Genomic DNA, 17862 nt, shown 5'->3' on the forward strand with positions numbered 1-17862 from the left:
CGTAATGTGTAATCTGATTGGATCAGGAATATGTCAATTCCTTCAGCAGGAACTCAGTCCATTCAACGCACATGTTTTCTGTATTTCGCCAATGTGGTATGTATATTATATTTAAACAAATACAAAAAATGTTAACAAAATTTATTAATTGTATATCACATATTTTCTGCGCTCTATATAGTTGTAGGTGTATGATAGGTCAGATTTTTGGTTGTGCTTGTTCAGTACAGTAAACATGGCGATCGGTTTATTATGATTATTATTTTGCACTTCTTTGATGCTACACTATCATAATAAACTTTGACTACTTATAAAAACCTGTGTACTCTGTGGTACCATGGTACAGTGATGGCAATGCAATGGCTTTTAAATGTACATACTAAGACTGGAATTTTCAGTCTTTTTATGCCAATTGTAATCTAGTTTTCTTTTTATTTTATACTTTTTTAAATTTAATCTATTTTTTAGCTGTCTGATATTATTTATTATTATTATTGTTATTATTAAGGTAGTTCTTAAACTATCAGTGTTTTCTTTTGCAGGTTGAATAAAACTTATTATTGTTGAATAATACTGTGAAACCAATAGAAATAGTTCTTGCTTATTGAAATAAAGGTGAAATAAATATTTGGTGAAATTTTAGAAAAATGTAACTTTTACATTTTATCTTTTAAATTATTGATTTTATTCTTTTTATTCTGTGATTTTAACTGTCCGATATTATTATTATTATTATTAAACTGTCTGTGTTTTCTTTTGAGGTTTGACTAAAAGGAAAAAATCAGGATTAAACTCTTGAGTCTGTCCCAAGAGCCACGATGCTTAGTGATGTCGAAGCTACAGAACTGCTGTCATTTCTCACTCTGGAGACCAGAGCTGATGTCAAAGGTCAGGCCTCGGAATACGTCCTGGGCCTCACAGGGAACCGGGACGGGTGCCGGTACCTGCAGTCCAAACCAGACTTCCTCCAAGCCCTGGTGACTCTAACCAGCGACCCCTCCATCGCCATCGTCAAGGACTGTTTTCACGCCCTGATTAACCTCTCAGCGGACGAGACTCTTCACCAGCCTTTGGTCACAGAGACGGGCTTACTGGCCAAACTGCTGCCGAAACTACTGGACCCGGAGTACGTGTTTGCGGATCGGATCTGCACCATCCTCAGTAACCTGAGCCGACACGAGCGGACGTGCAGAGACGTGTTCAGAGCTCTGCAGGAGCAGGACATCGGACTGGACAGACTGGTGGAAGTCTTCTGCAACCAGGGCTTCAATAAGAAAGCTTCGCTCCACTACCTGGGACCCCTGCTGTCTAACCTCACGCAGCTGCCCGAGGCACGGCTCTTCATTCTGGACAGGGACAGGTACACCATCATTACATGTCAGATTCCCAAAACCATGGTATTATTGTAGTATGTGTCAAACAAAACATGATATTACAATAGTACATGTCAAAAACATGATGTTATCATGGTAGGAGGAAAAATACATGATATTACCATAGTGCATGTTAAAAAACATGGTAGGAGTAAAAAAAACTGATATTACCATGGTACGTTAATAAACTTGGTATTATCATGGTAGGAGTAAAAATATACATTATAATTACCATAGTACATGTCCAAAAACATAGTATTATCATGGTAGGAGTAAAAATGCATGATATTACCATAGTACATGTTTAAAAACATGGTATTACCATAGTAGGAGTAAAAAAAATGATATTACTTTCCATTGTACGTTCATAAACATGGTATTATCATGGTAGGAGTAAAACAATAGCCTATATATGATATTATCATAGTACATGTTAAAAAACATGTTAGAGTAAAAAACTGATATTACCATTTTCAGATTTTAAAATTTTTACCATTTTTAAAATTTCAGAAACATGGTATTACCATGATAGGAGTTAAAAAATATATGATATTACCATAGTACATGTTCCAAAACATGGTCTTATCATGATACGGCTTAAAAATGCATTATATTATCATAGTACATGTGCAAAAATATTGCATTATCATGATATAGGGGAAAAACTATGATATTACAAATAGTTATTACAAATACCATGTCAAAAACATGGTATTATTATAGTACAGGTTAAAAAACATATGACCATGGAACATATCCAAAAACATGGTGTTATCATGCTAGGAGTAAAAATACATGATATTACCATGGTACGTAAAAAAACTTGGTATTATCATGGTAGGAGTAAAAATATATATTCTATTAGCATGGTACACTCAAAAACATGGTGTTATCATGGTAGGAGTAAAAAAAAAACCATAATATTAATATAATACATGTCAAAAAAATAATATTACCATGGTAGGAGTAAAAAATATATGATATTACCATTCCAAAACATGGTCTTATCATGATATGGCTTAAAAATATATTATATTATCATAGTACATGCCCAAAAATATTGCATTATCATGGTACAGGGGAAAAACTATGATATTACAAATATAATAACATGGTATTATTATAGTACAGGTTAAAAAAAAAACATTACCATGGAACATATCCAAAAACATGGTATTAATAGTAAAAATAATATATGAAATAACATAGAATTATCATTGAATGGGTTAAAAAAACATATTACCGTAGTACTTGTTCGAAAATTTTTATTATCGTGGTACAGGGGAAAAACTGATATTACCATAGTTCATGTAAAAAAAGAAATCATGATATTATCAGGGTACATGCAACAAAAACATGATCATGGCAGATCTCCAAAGCATGGTAAAACAGTGGTAGTAGACAGACAGTATGACGGCGGTGATATATTGTCTGTGGTGTGTTTGTACAGGTGTGTGATTCAGAGGCTTCTGCCGTACACACAGTACGAGGGATCGAGCACCAGACGAGGAGGAGTGGTGGGAACGCTCCGAAACTGCTGCTTTGACCACGGTACAGAGCTCCATCATCTGTGCGAACTCTAGAGAGCATGTGATTTTTTTGATATCATTGAAAGTCAATGCAAAAATCTGTGCATTTATTAATTTTTGTCCTACAGCCCATCATGAGTGGCTGCTTAGTGATGCGGTGGATATTTTACCGTATCTTTTATTACCATTGGCTGGACCAGAGGAGCTCTCCGAGGAGGAGAATGAAGGTGATGCTCTTTAAATCAGATCCAAGTGCTTCATATCATATGTGTTAGAAATGTAGAAACTCTCCTTTGATTGCTGTTGCAGCACTCTCACTTGTCCAGTAGATGGCGTTGTTTACTCATATTGATGTTTATTATATTTCCAACAACATGTGCGAGGAAAATGGAATGAACAGAGTGGAAATACTGCCATTACAGCAGGAAGTTGTGAATTTGCTAAGTTAGAATCTTAGTTCAAAGTTTGCGGTTTCATAAAAGCTGTTTGAAATGTTTATATGTACCATATTCTCCTCTTTAATGCACCATGCTTTCTGACCAAAATAGCGAATAAGCAGATTGCAAAAAGGAGAGGATCCTTCCTAGTTAATAGGTGACCTTATATGACCTTTCTGAAGCGCTTTCATGGTCTGTATCACTATTAGCCCAAAATACTAATTTAATTTGCAGTATGTTCGAGTGGCAAGCATCTCTTTTCTTATCGCTTATACTTACTATTTTCATTTCAGACAGTGTCTTTAAGGTGAAGTGTGTCATTATTTTAACAGTAAAACAATTACACACCCGATTTATTCATATAACTCAGTGTCTGTGTTTACAGGTTTGCCGGTGGACTTGCAGTATCTGCCGGAGGATAAAAAGAGAGAAGAGGATCCTGATATCCGCAAAATGCTCTTAGAAACCCTCATTCTCGTATGAACCACATCTCATATCTTTCACCTGTCAAATCTATCATTTACCTGTGTTTCAATTATTGACATACACTACCGTTCAAATGTTCGGGGTCGGTAAGATTTCTTAATGTTTTTGAAAGTCTCTTCTGCTCACCAAAGCTGCATTTTTGATCAAAAACACAGTAATATTCTGAAATATTAGTAAAATTTTAAATACCTGTTTTCTATTTGAATATATAGTCAAATGTAATTTATTCCTGTGATCAAAGCTGAATTTTCAGCATCATTACTCCAGTCTTCAGTGTCACATGATCCTTCAGAAATTATTCTGATAGGATGATTTGATGCTCAAGAAATATTTATGATTATTATCAGTGTTGAAAACAGTTGTGCCGCTTCATATTTTTGTGGAAATCATGATACATTTTTATTCAGGATTATTTGATGAATTGAAAGTTTAAAAGAACAGCATTTATTTTAATTTGTTTAAAAAATTGTAACATTATAAGAGTCATTACTGCCACTTTTAATCAATATAATGCATCATTGCTGAACTAAAGTATAAATTTATTTTTAAAAAACCCATACTGACCACAATCTTTTAAACAGTAGTGTATAATCACTATATTTTTCCTCTTGTACGTTGGTTAGTCTGTTCTGTAGTTCACTTTCTGAATGATCTGTTTGTGTTCAGCTTACAGCGACTAGATTGGGCCGACAGATCATGAAGGACAAGAACGTTTATCCCATCATGAGGGAGTTTGACAAATGGGAGAAAGATCCACATGTTATTTCAGCCTGTGAGAAACTCGTCCAGGTATTGTAAAGATTACTCTGAAAATATTTAGGCAGCATTGCATGTATCCTTTATGGAAAAACATTGCTTTTTTCACTAAGCAATCAGCTCAAGATTGCACCAAGTAGATATGTTTTTGGCTTTTAGTATGAAAATAGCCGCTTTCCGACCAAATGGAATTATAGCAACTCCATTTGTAGGAACTAATTTGGGTCCTACTTCAGAGTAGGGTCTAAACCAGCACTATAGGAACTACCCGTGACGTTAGTGTACGCTGATTAGCCGAACGCACGCGGAACACCAGCACCCGCCATTTTTAAAACAGCTAGAACGTAAACACACAGATTATAGCCTATATATTTACTCCATAAACTAACTATACAAACATGGAAAACAGTGATAGATGGGTCTCTAAACCTTAAATGCTGAAGAGAAAATCCAACGCAACTTTGAGGGGACCAAGCCAAACATGATTATGTATATCTGCCCAGCTAGCAACACTGGACATCAGCCACACGGCATAGGCTAATAACCTTTTTTTCATATACTGTCTACTTTCTATAACAGTTCTATATAATAACATATTAAACAGTACTGTTAGACAGATCGCTAACTAATAAACACAGAGAATGCGAGCATTGTTTGCTCTGGCGTTCTCAGTGCCGCCAAAATAAAGGTCCGTCGCGCCGTCAAAATAAAAGTCACCATGCTTGCGTCACTCCCTTACCCCTCCTACCAGTTCCTATGGCCACTTGGCCAGTGCGAACGCAAACAGCAAAACCGAGTTTGGGGGAGAGTAGTTCTTAGAACTGTTTAGAAGTGGACAGTTCCTAGAACTAAGTTCCTAGAACTACTTGGTCGGAAAGCGGCTTATGTTAGCCTTCAGTTATCGATAATCTAGTGTGCTCCAAAACAATGACAAAATTCACATTTAGAAGACATAAGCATTCAAAACTTAGTCAAAACAGTCTCTCATTTCCGCCAATATGGATCAATGGTTTTGTTGACATCACTCTGGACTTCAGCTCCTCATCAGATTTTCTGTCCAATCAAATGCTCTCTAGAATCTGAAGCTCCGCCCCCTACATTATAATGCTCAATTGCACATAGTGCACTATCTAGGGGATAGGGAACGACTCAGACAGTGTAAATAATCTTTCCATTGAGGCGAATGTGAATTAAGTCTGGTTTCACGTTAGTGTTACGCGAACCGCCGCAGCTCCGGTCAAGAGACACGAAACATAGATCATGTGATCGAGTCGCCGCAGATCCAGAATGCTGTATTTTAAAGTGATATGGAGGAGATTAGAAGAAGAAACGGTTAGAGATCAGGAGGAAACTGCGGCTTTACTGAACTCAACAGCTCTAGCCGAGCTGTGATAGAAACTAAACGCTATTGGCTATTTTATAAAAGGGGAGGAGCTGTTCGATATGCCCCGCCCTATCTTCCTGTTTCAGTGGGAATTATGTGACCACATTGAATAATGCTGCATGTTTCAAGGCCTTTAAAATCCATCCAAAATTTGAAAATGGGCCTTTAAAATACATTTTTACATTCTTCACACGGTGACTGCGGGGGCAGGATAGTCCGGGTTAGGGGGCGACGCCTCCTCACGCCCCCCTGCTGTTGCATCTCTATTGCATCACTTTTGCAAGGTCGTTGCATGCAACATTTTCTGTGGATGTGGATTGTTGTGCTTTGGAAGACCCCAGACAGTATGCAGATCAATTCCAGTCCTCCAAAACCAGGATTTATGAGTTTGGTCGAAAAAAGCAGGAGACACTAATTTGGTGGAAAAAGCCTGTTCCTTGCACCGTGGCAGGCTTATATTTGGGTACGGCCCCATGGAAAAGATGTCACAGGGTCTCCTATTAAAGCATGATATTCTCCATAACGTCTGGGAGATCCCTTTTGAACTCGGGGCCAGAAGCAGTGGTTCGGCCATTTGCCTCAACCCAACCATTTTAATTAGCGTCAATAAAACAGCTAATATGCCAAGCACAGAACGAGGCTAATATTTATCCAGGATTAATGGGTGCTTTTTCATAATGCAGCAGTTTCTAACTAACACGACTTTAACAGCTATCATGTTACTGAAGTTTTTCCATGTTGTCGGGTTCCCGAAATTGGTGCTTGGGAATGACAGTAAAACTCAAGTGCTGTCTGGCATCTCATTAGCTCTTGTCCTGCGTCGTTACCACTTTTCTCTTGATATGCGACTCTGACGGAACGTATTCGGTTCCATTAGGGTTTCATGTGCAATTTTTGTGCGTCTTTGATTAAGGTTTTGATTGGAGACGAGCCGGAGGAGGGAATGGAGAATCTGATGGAGGTGGAGATTCCCAAAGACGTGGAGGAAAAACTGATAGAAATGGACGCCAAAGAGCAGGAACAAATGGAAAAGGACGAGCAGGAACAAATGGAAAAGGACAAACAGGAATCCGAGAAAAACCTAAAATAATCTCCAGAAGGCCTGGAGGGATAAATGGACATCAAACACAATAAACAAATGTTTACTTCTTGAAATGGACTCTATCAAGTTGAATGTTTAACATCAATGAATAAAAGGCTCTGTATAACAATGAACACCTGAGTATCATGACGGACAGAACATGTTGTAATGTCTTTGGTTTGATTATAAATGCACAAACCTGGTTTTGGGATAGCATAGTTGGTTTCTATCTGTTCTAAGCTGGTTTATGTAATTGACTAGCTGGTGGTGAAGATACCAGGTGATACCATCCTAAAGGTCTAGTTCTGGATGTTCAACCACCAGCTAGAAAACATGCAGCCACTACGTTCCAAAACAAAGATCCCAACTGATACCAATCCGGTTTTAGCTAGATTTTCCAGCAGCTTTAAAGACATTGAATGTGCATCAGCTGGATCTTGATGATAATAAAAAAAGACTCATCGCAGTCAGGTGTTCTGACTTGAAAATTTTTCCACATTTTTAGCCGTCTTTGAAATTGCTGTAGGGTGATTTATATTATAAAACTATATTCAAATTAAAACGTATATAGACTTAAAAACTTGCATTGACTATAACTTCAGTAGTTTGTGGAGTTAAACTAGTACAGTATTTTGAAGCTGGTAATCTGTCATCTACACACGTTCATGTAAAAGACTGAAATCTGGGGCTGTTTAGACATGACTATGATGACAGCAAATTGTAGTTTGCTGCTACCGTGTGGATATATAAACATACAGTTTAAAAAAAACTTAAATGTCTTCTTCTAAATTGAGGAAATTCGTTGTATGTGAAATTATCCTAGTGTCAGCTTTTAGTTGCTCACTGGCGGCATCAATTCTGTAGAACTGCTTTGAAACGAGATGTTATGTTTTATACAACTAAAATAGACTTGGCTTGAAGAAAAGTGACAACATGGTAAAACTAGTGAATACAATTAATAGTTGCAATTCTGGTGCGTCAGTAAAGCATTACAGCTGTGCTAAAATGCGGTACGACGCTACATAAAAATGGCGATTGCTTTAGTAAGACTTGAGAAATTATAAAATGCTGGGCAGTCTGGCTGAGAAACGACCACTCCCTGAGAAGATAAAGGACCTTTCTGGAAATTAACATTTGAACTCACTCTTGTGAAGTTAGCACCACCATTCGAGATGCAAGTCTCACCTCAGAATACATCTCTTCCCCTCTTCCCCCACCCCCTTTCTCTCATGCTGAGATCACCTGAAATTCACCCAAAAATCTATATGATTTAAACGTGAATTATTATCATACAGTTTTATACATGTTTGGTATCATTTGAAATGTCTCAGTGCGACTGATACAAAGGTCTCATTCCCAAAGAAGTAAACCAAAACGTAATAAGGTTTTTAAGAGTTTAGAGATAACTCGCACACAGAGGAGGGTGTGTCTTCCAGCAAATGGCCTCCTGCTCCCAAAGGTGTAAACTCAATGCAAATTCCCATTGTTAGCAAATGTTTCCATGTAAATCAACCCCTGTCCCCAGTAACTCTGGGACGGTGATCAATGCAAAAAGAAGTTTCTGAAAAGAAGTTTCTGCCTTGGTCTGTATTTAGGTATTTAGGGAGATGCTGAAGAGGCTCGGGGCGATTCTGTAACTCAGATTAGCCTGTGATGCAGAGAGCGGCCGAGACTTTCAGCATCATGTACTTTATAATGTCAGGTTTGCATATTTTCTCTTTATTCCAGAGCATTTGATGTTTTGTGTTTATTATCTTTGAACTGATTATGACATTTGCATGATACATTTACCTGACATAATAAATTGTTACATTTGATTTTATTCTGACTGACTCTGCAATTGTTTTCCCAAGTAGATTAAACGGATTTGTATGTTCCCGCAAGTTTTGCGTCAGATTAGTGATGACTAATATTTGCCATCAATTCAAGTGTACTTGGTTTGCAAAGACAAGACGTGAATTTCCATTTAGAACAGCAAAATCCTGCTAGACGAATCTAAATTTGGGTGTGTCTTACCTCTGTTTTAATTTAATGTTACTTTAGATAAGTGTACGTGGGAAATCACGGCATGGCCAATCCAAAGCTATTATGAGAGAAGTAATGTTGGTCAACTTATATCTGTAATAGTGGCCATACCTCAACTGAAGTAAACGTTTAAATTAAATTCAAGTGAATGCAATTCCATGGGGGCTATACCAAAGTATCTTTGATTGTGTAAGTGTGAATGCGACCGATCTCAGGTATATAGCCAGTTACCTCTGTTCAGTGACCAAAACTGATGAGCTTGTGTACGTGAGACCCGCGTTAAAAACAGAAAACATGAGGACCTCTGAGCGCCATAGTTTCCTAATCTGAACGGGATAAAATAAACCTAAAGAATAGTCAAGCATTAGCTCACTCTTAATGATGCACAGATATCATTAAAACCTTTTTTCATTCATGGAGTCAGATGAAATAACGAGGTAATGCATATGAGAAAATGTATTTCATTTAATCTTGTTGTGTTGCGTAAAAGGAAAGACAGTAAAGCGCAAAGACCTTCACCTGTATTATTGGAAAACCGCCATTGGACCGATAAACGGGCTTACACTTTGCTTTTGTTTAAAAAAGGTAGGCTACTGCTAGATCTTCTTATGATGACTTCAGCTTCTGAGAACTGCGGAAATGTGTAAATAAGGGTCATTAAGTGCATTTGCTAAACTAAATATCATTTGTAATTAAATGTTTAGATGAAAATCCATTTTAGCTGAAAAAAAACAACAAAACATTATTGAATTTAATTGAAAAGATAAATAGATTAAGAATATGACTGAAAGGAGTCTACATCATTGATGGCATGTTATTGAAAGTCATTTATAAACCCACAGGTGCCCGAGGCAATATTAATCCTTCTGACAGCCTGGTGAGTTTTAAAGTGGAGATTCAGGTTTGATGAGGCCCTCTGCTGAGCAGGTTGGTGGTTGTGAGGCGAGATGTTGAACAGGTGGTAAGAGAATTAACCAGGAAGCCCAGAGAAACCAGATGGATGTACGCCACTGAAAACAGTCTCCTGCGATTCTACAGCAGGCCAGCGCAAACCAGGAAGAATAACACATTACTCCAAATCAGACAAAACATCACTAGTGCTTAAATAAATGTCCACTGGGGTTATCATCCATATTTTGAGGTGTCTCTTTCCATCCTTTACAGAAGAGGTCAAATTTTATATCTTCAATACACAGGAATATGAAAAACAAAGTCTAACCAGGTTTAACTAAACCAACTAAAAGCCTTGAGGTTGTTATCATGGCCCACGAATGGTATAAAAAGGAGACGATGATGTGTATTAGCCTACAGTAAACCATTTACTTTTAAAACAGTTCACTAAGCTTTGATAAGTGCAGCTTAAAGGATTATTATGACCGCCGCTAGCGTAGCTAGCGAAAGCGGTCATATAGGGATTGTCAAAGTTTTTTTTTTTTTTTTTCCCGTCACCTTACTGAATTTTTCGTCAACGATACCAGGGACACCGAAACACCGGGGAACATGAAATTTGGTGGGCATGTAGCCCCACTAGACTTCTAAGGAAAAATTTCGTTTGGTCCCCGGGGGCCACTCCCCCCCCGCGCTGGGCCCCCCCAAACCCAAAAAATGCAGTTTTTCCTAAATAACTACCTGAACCGTGGCACCGAGGATGAAGAAATTTTTATGGTATGTTGGTCTACTAGACTTTTACAGAAAAATTTCGTTTGGTCCCCGGGGGCCACTTCCCCCCCCCGCGCTGGGGCCCCCGTAAATTTTTCGTCAACGATACCAGGGACACCGAAGCACCGGGGAACATGAAATTTGGTGGGCATGTAGCCCCACTAGACTTCTAAGGAAAAATTTCGTTTGGTCCCCGGGGGCCACTCCCCCCCCGCGCTGGGCCCCCCCAAACCCAAAAAATGCAGTTTTTCCTAAATAACTACCTGAACCGTGGCACCGAGGATGAAGAAATTTTTATGGTATGTTGGTCTACTAGACTTTTACAGAAAAATTTCGTTTGGTCCCCGGGGGCCACTCCCCCCCCCCGCTCTGGGCCCCCCCAAACCCCAAAAAATGCAGTTTTTCCTAAATAACTACCTGAACCGTGGCACCGAGGATGAAGAAATTTTTATGGTATGTTGGTCTACTAGACTTTTACGGAAAAATTTCATTTGGTCCCCAGGGGCCACTTCCCCCCCCGCGCTGGGGCCCCCGTAAATTTTTCGTCAACGATACCAGGGACACCGAAGCACCGGGGAACATGAAATTTGGTGGGCATGTAGCCCCACTAGACTTCTAAGGAAAAATTTCGTTTGGTCCCCGGGGGCCACTCCCCCCCCCCCCGCGCTGGGCCCCCCCAAACCCAAAACAATGCAGTTTTTCCTAAATAACTACCTGAACCGTGGCACCGAGGATGAAGAAATTTTTATGGTATGTTGGTCTACTAGACTTTTACAGAAAAATTTCGTTTGGTCCCCGGGGGCCACTTCCCCCCCCGCGCTGGGGCCCCCGTAAATTTTTCGTCAACGATACCAGGGACACCGAAGCACCGGGGAACATGAAATTTGGTGGGCATGTAGCCCCACTAGACTTCTAAGGAAAAATTTCGTTTGGTCCCCGGGGGCCACTCCCCCCCCCCCGCGCTGGGCCCCCCCAAACCCAAAAAAATGCAGTTTTTCCTAAATAACTACCTGAACCGTGGCACCGAGGATGAAGAAATTTTTATGGTATGTTGGTCTACTAGACTTTTACAGAAAAATTTCGTTTGGTCCCCGGGGGCCACTCCCCCCCCCCCCCCCCCCGCGCTGGGGCCCCCGTAAATTTTTCGTCAACGATACCAGGGACACCGAAGCACCGGGGAACATGAAATTTGGTGGGCATGTAGCCCCACTAGACTTCTAAGGAAAAATTTAGTTTGGTCCCCGGGGGCCACTCCCCCCCCCGCGCTGGGCCCCCCCAAACCCCAAAAAATGCAGTTTTTCCTAAATAACTACCTGAACCGTGGCACCGAGGATGAAGAAATTTTTATGGTATGTTGGTCTACTAGACTTTTACGGAAAAATTTCATTTGGTCCCCGGGGGCCACTTCCCCCCCCGCGCTGGGGCCCCCGTAAATTTTTCGTCAACGATACCAGGGACACCGAAGCACCGGGGAACATGAAATTTGGTGGGCATGTAGCCCCACTAGACTTCTAAGGAAAAATTTCGTTTGGTCCCCGGGGGCCACTCCCCCCCCGCGCTGGGCCCCCCCAAACCCAAAAAAATGCAGTTTTTCCTAAATAACTACCTGAACCGTGGCACCGAGGATGAAGACATTTTTATGGTATGTTGCTCTTAAGGGCCCACATCAACCTAGCCCATAATCACTCATTTGTGATTTGCGCCCCTCCCATAAAAAATGAAAATGCAATATTATTCTGCTTTAATCGCCCCTATCTTCAGTGGAGATGTTCAGAACTGCACCATATTTCATGTGTATGATTAACTTGACATCCTCTGGGGGTATCCTCTGCTAAGTTTTGTAGAATTTCATCCATGGGGGGGTATAAAATAAATTCATTTATGTGCACATTTAGTGACTGTACACTCATCGGCCTGTAGATGGTGCTGTTGAGCGAAGGGTTGCTGGTTTAGGATGATACTGTCACACACACACATGCAGGAATACAAAGAAACGCAAGCATGCACACACACTGACATCCACACGCACAGACACACACCCATACACACACATACAAATCCACATGCACAGACACACACACACAAACACACACGTGCACACATGTACGCACACATACATACACGCACAGACACACACACACACACACACACACAGACACACACATACACAAACACACACACACATACACACACACACACACACACACACACACACACACACACACACACACACACACACACACACACACACAGACAGACATGCACATACTATTACTTTTTTTAGGTATATACATAAACACGCAATACAGCCAAATTACTCCACGTCATTTATTTTTGTGGAAAGCCAGTGCAGGCCTGAGCGGCGGTCATATTTTGTACCGCGATGCGGTACATCTAGTTTTTCAACATTTTATACTCTTTAGTCTTTTTCCCGAATGTTTCTGCATTTGAATTGATCTGGAATGGTGTTACGTTTTCTGTTCTGAGACTACAAGCATTGTTACACTGTAAAAAAAGGGGCTTTTTTGATTTTACACAATGTTTTTTACTTAATGTTTACTAAATTAATTCATTCTTATCTTCATTCGAAACATATATATTTTAGTTGCACTTAGCCAATGTTTTTTATTTATTTCAGTTCAAATACATTGAGTAGATTCATAAGTCTGTGATTTTGAGTAAATGGGAAAGACCTGTTTACATTCAGTTATGTTGTACAATTATAAGACTGTCTGCAACCAGCACAGCACACGCAGAAAGAAACTTGTTACTGCACTGATATTGGCAACGCTTTATCTCATTGGATGGAGCATCTTTACATGCAGTTATCCACAACTTAACCATAAGCTCTACTCTTCAGCACAATGGCAGCCATAAAAACTTCAACATAACTGAAACTCATTAAACATTAACAGGTCTTTCCCTTCACTCAAAAACACATAAATGTACTAATTTACACTTAATTCCAACATTTACTCTCCTGATCCTATGGCAAGCCATTTTAGCTTAAATTGTACCCAGCGTTACTCGTCGTAATTGCATTTTTACTAGTAAGAATTCAATTAGAGAGCTCTACAATTCAATTCTTACTAGTAGCAATTACAATTAGAGCTGTCTAATTCAATTATTACTAGTAGCAATTACAATTAGAGAGCTCTCTAATTCAATTATTACTAGTAAAGATTACAATTAGAGAGCTCTACAAATTAATTTTTACTAGTCATATGTCTCCATTGACTTCCATTAATTTTTAATTACGGAGCTCTACAATTGAATTATTACTAGTAAGAAAACTAATTAAAGATATGTATAATTGCAGAGCTCTGTAATTGAATTAAAGAGCTCTGCAATTGCATTCTTACTAGTAATAACTGAATTAGACAGCTCTAATTGTAATTGCTACTAGTAAGAATTGAATTGTAGAGCTCTCTAATTGAATTCTTACTAGTAAAAATGCAATTACGACGAGTAACGCTGGGTACAATTTAAGCTAAAACGGCTTGCCATACATATCTTTAATTTGTTTTTTTACTAGTAAAAATTCAATTAGAGAGCTCTGTAATTGTAATTCTTACTAGAAATAATTGAATTAGAGAGCTCTCTAATTGTAATTTTTACTAGTAATAATTCAATTGTAGAGCTCTCTAATTGTAATTCTTACTAGTAACAATTCAATTGTAGAGCTCTGTAATTAAAAATGAATGGAAGTCAATGGAGATATATGACTAGTAAAAATTCATTTGTAGAGCTCTCTAATTGGAATTGTTACTAGTAAGAATTGAATTAGAGAGCTCTGTAATTGTTATTCTTACTAGTAATAATTGAATTAGAGAGCTCTGTAATTGTAATTCTTACTAGTAACAACTGAATTAGAGAGCTCTCCAATTGTAATTGCTACTAGTAAGACTTGAATTGTAGAGCTCTCTAACTGAATTCTTACTAGTAAAAATGCAATTACGACGAGTAACGCTGGGTACAATTTAAGCTAAAACGGCTTGCCATAAGACTCTGGATTAGCCTGATGTCGTCATACTCAGATTCTAGTCAGAATAATAGTCGATTCTAGTCAGATTCTAGTCGAACTTCCTGACCTAAAAATGTTGTGGGCGGGGCTAAATTCGGCTGGCATCCAGGCTAACTCTGGATGAGTAAAGTCAGTCAATTTTAGTCCAATACAATAACATTAACTAGCATTTTTGGGTGCAGGAGAATCCTCTCCGGGTCAAAAAGACGCAAACACAACATGAGGGTTAAAATGAATTGGACTTTCCAATGCTATACATAGGCTACTCTTTTATTTTAAAAAACATTGATTTATCATGTTATAATCACGTCATTTACAGACAAATCTATAGCTTACAGTAATTTTGAAGCCAGTCTTTGCTATAATAGTCACTGGAAACAATATCCCCGGGTCTTTCAGTAGGCCTGCAGCTGCGTGAAGCCGGTTCACCTGAGAAGCAAACTTTGTTATCGAAAAAAAAAAGGGATTTCCAAATTCGCCGCGTCTTCCATACGTGGTGACGGGTGATATATTTGCGAATTCTCTCTCGCCTTCTCATGAGTTTTAACCTAAAACTGACACGTTTCATATCATAAACCCCGTTGTCTATAAATCAGGGTAACACCAGTGTTTTTGGAGGGGGAAATAAAGCTCCTGTATCCCAGCAGAATAAAGGCCGATGCCAAATGGCTCCACTTCACGACGACCTCTGGCAACTGCACCGGTTCACCGACTCGATCCTCCTCTCGCGTTTATTCCCCTCCACAGTTCAGCTTTACTGCCTAATTGGGTTCCTTATACTGACCACAGTGAGAATATCTTTGTGTTTAAACAGCTGTAAACCACAATCGAGCATCTCAGGAGCGCAGTGAACACTTTCAGGGAAATAAGGGGTGTACTCCGTCCCTGATCATCTCATCAAAACGACCCAGTTTGTAAATCACCAAATTTGATCGTGAAATGTTTAGTGCAGTGGTATAAACCACACTCTTTCCTGAACGGTCAAGTTCTCCTTTTGTTTGGCCTGCATATTTCTGTCAATGACCGAACGATAATATTTTCATTGCAACCTTGAATACCGCAGTTAAAAGTGCAAAATGTCACGTGCTTGCCTGTTAAACGAAGATGTCGGGATCAGTAAAAGCCTGCGTCAACAGCTTTTGTGGCATGATGTTGATCTCTACATACACTATTCAAAGGTTTGGCTTTAGTATTCAGTTAGATAAAAAAAAAAAAAAATAATAATAATTATTCAGCAAGCATGCATTAATTTGATTACACATTACAACAGATTTCTATAATGCTGTTCTTTTGAACTTTCTATTCATAAAATAATCTGTTTTCAACACTGATAATAATCATAAATGTTTCTTGAGCAGCAAATCATAGAATGATTTCTGAAGGATCATGTGACACTGAAGACTGGAGTAATGATGTTGAAAATTCAGCTTCGATCACAGGAATAAATTCTATTTTAACATATATATTTAAATATAAAACAGTTATGCTTATTTTAATAAGTAATTAAAATGTTACTGTATTTTGTATCAAATAAGTGCATATATATGTGTGTGTGTGTGTGTGTGTGTGTGTGTGTGTGTGTGTGTGTGTGTGTGTTTTATTATTATTTTATATAGGCTATTATTACATTTTCACAATATATAATATATTTAGTTATACATACATACATACATACATACATATATATATATATATAAAAACAACATATATTAGCCTATATATTGTGCATATATAATAATAATAGGACAATACATAATAAAACACTCAAAAATATACATTCATACATATAACAGATCATAATTAGAGATACCTACATTAGCCTAGACTGTGACAATAATTCTAAAAAAAATATTTTACTATAAAATATGTAAAATAATTGCATTTTATTGTTCACCAACAAACGCCATAAATTTGACCGTTTTCAATCTGTAACATAGACTAAAGTTATTACTTCAGGTTGACATTTGCCATTAACGTGGGAGAAGGAATCAGAAGCACATGTGCATTAGTGCGCGTCACAGTTTAGCGCTTTGTCAACTGAGCGTTTCTGCCCATTTTTCCCACGAGCTGCCTTTTAAAGACCTGTGATGTTGCGCTACCTGGACTGGGCCGCCCGATTCGGGGGTCACGGAGCTCCACCGGCAGATGAAGACTGATGGAGGCGCGTCAACAGCGCTGGGAGTGTCAGCATGGGGGCAAACACGACAGATATTCAAATGATTGAGCCCAGTGGTGACACGTGACACGCTCTCGCGCTTCCGCTGTTAAACGGAACCTGATCCTTCCGCGGGATCCCGGATCCCGGATCCCTTCCAGTCTCGGAACAAAACACAGGCTAATGCAATCAGTCAAAACCGGGACCGGCCAAGGTCGTCTGAGCCTGTGTCTGAGAAGCAGAAACTAAAGCCGGTCACATTGCGTCTGACCTCGGACAACTTTCAACGTTTTTTGCACAGAGCAGGCCTACATTTAAGGTAGCCTACTGCACTTTAATATTAAAGAATCAATGATATTGACAAAAAAACAAGTGAAAAACATATTTAAATATATAGTAGGCTAACACTTTATTTTAAGGTGACATACATGTGACTAGGCCTAGGCCTACATGTTGGCCTAATTACTATTGTAATAACAGTAAATTATGCATAATTACAACTAACCCTAAACCAAACCGCAACTCTATAGTAGCCTAAGTACATGTAGTTAATTAATATTACTCAGTACTTATTTGAGTATGTAAGTACGTCAACTTAAAATAAAGTGAAACCAAATATAGCCTAAATATCTGAACAGTAGCCTATCCTAAATTTTTAAAAGCTTTTTTGGTTCACTTAAATTACATTTTTATATATTAACTTATTATTAAGTTAGCATTAACATATTATAAAAAAAAAAAATTCATTGTATTTTTTTTTTTTTACAGCACAAACAAATGAGAATATTGGCTATTAAAAGGGAAAAAAAGTTGCATTACAAAACACCAAATAACGAGAAACATATAAATAATGTCACAATGCAAAATATGCTTAATTTTCTTTATTTATTTTGGGTGAAATGTGACCTGGTGAATTGTTTTTGTGACGTTCACTGTTTTTTCCTGTGCCTGAG

General features: G+C 38.5%; 1 protein-coding gene across 1 annotated transcript; it reads left to right on the top strand.

Moving 5' to 3' along the window:
• The first annotated feature begins 1 nt into the window (after position 1).
• On the top strand, positions 2-7120 carry hgh1 (HGH1 homolog). Its single transcript, XM_081376156.1, has 7 exons — positions 2-96; positions 762-1360; positions 2824-2924; positions 3031-3129; positions 3725-3816; positions 4492-4614; positions 6879-7120. Exons 2-7 carry the CDS (start codon positions 819-821, stop codon positions 7053-7055), a joined length of 1134 nt encoding a protein of 377 aa, XP_081232282.1. The 5' UTR covers positions 2-96; positions 762-818; the 3' UTR covers positions 7056-7120.
• Positions 7121-17862: the final 10742 nt, after the last annotated feature.

Source organism: Scardinius erythrophthalmus (assembly GCF_964197995.2).
Source record: "Scardinius erythrophthalmus genome assembly, chromosome: 10".
Taxonomy (NCBI): domain Eukaryota; kingdom Metazoa; phylum Chordata; class Actinopteri; order Cypriniformes; family Leuciscidae; genus Scardinius; species Scardinius erythrophthalmus.

Bases quoted from the DNA above. Each gene is read 5' to 3' on its own strand.
- hgh1 (XM_081376156.1), top strand. From the start codon at position 819: ATGCTTAGTGATGTCGAAGCTACAGAACTGCTGTCATTTCTCACTCTG. The intron at 3,817-4,491 runs GTATGAACCACA...GTTTGTGTTCAG, and splicing joins TCTTAGAAACCCTCATTCTC to CTTACAGCGACTAGATTGGG. The intron at 4,615-6,878 runs GTATTGTAAAGA...TCTTTGATTAAG, and splicing joins CCTGTGAGAAACTCGTCCAG to GTTTTGATTGGAGACGAGCC.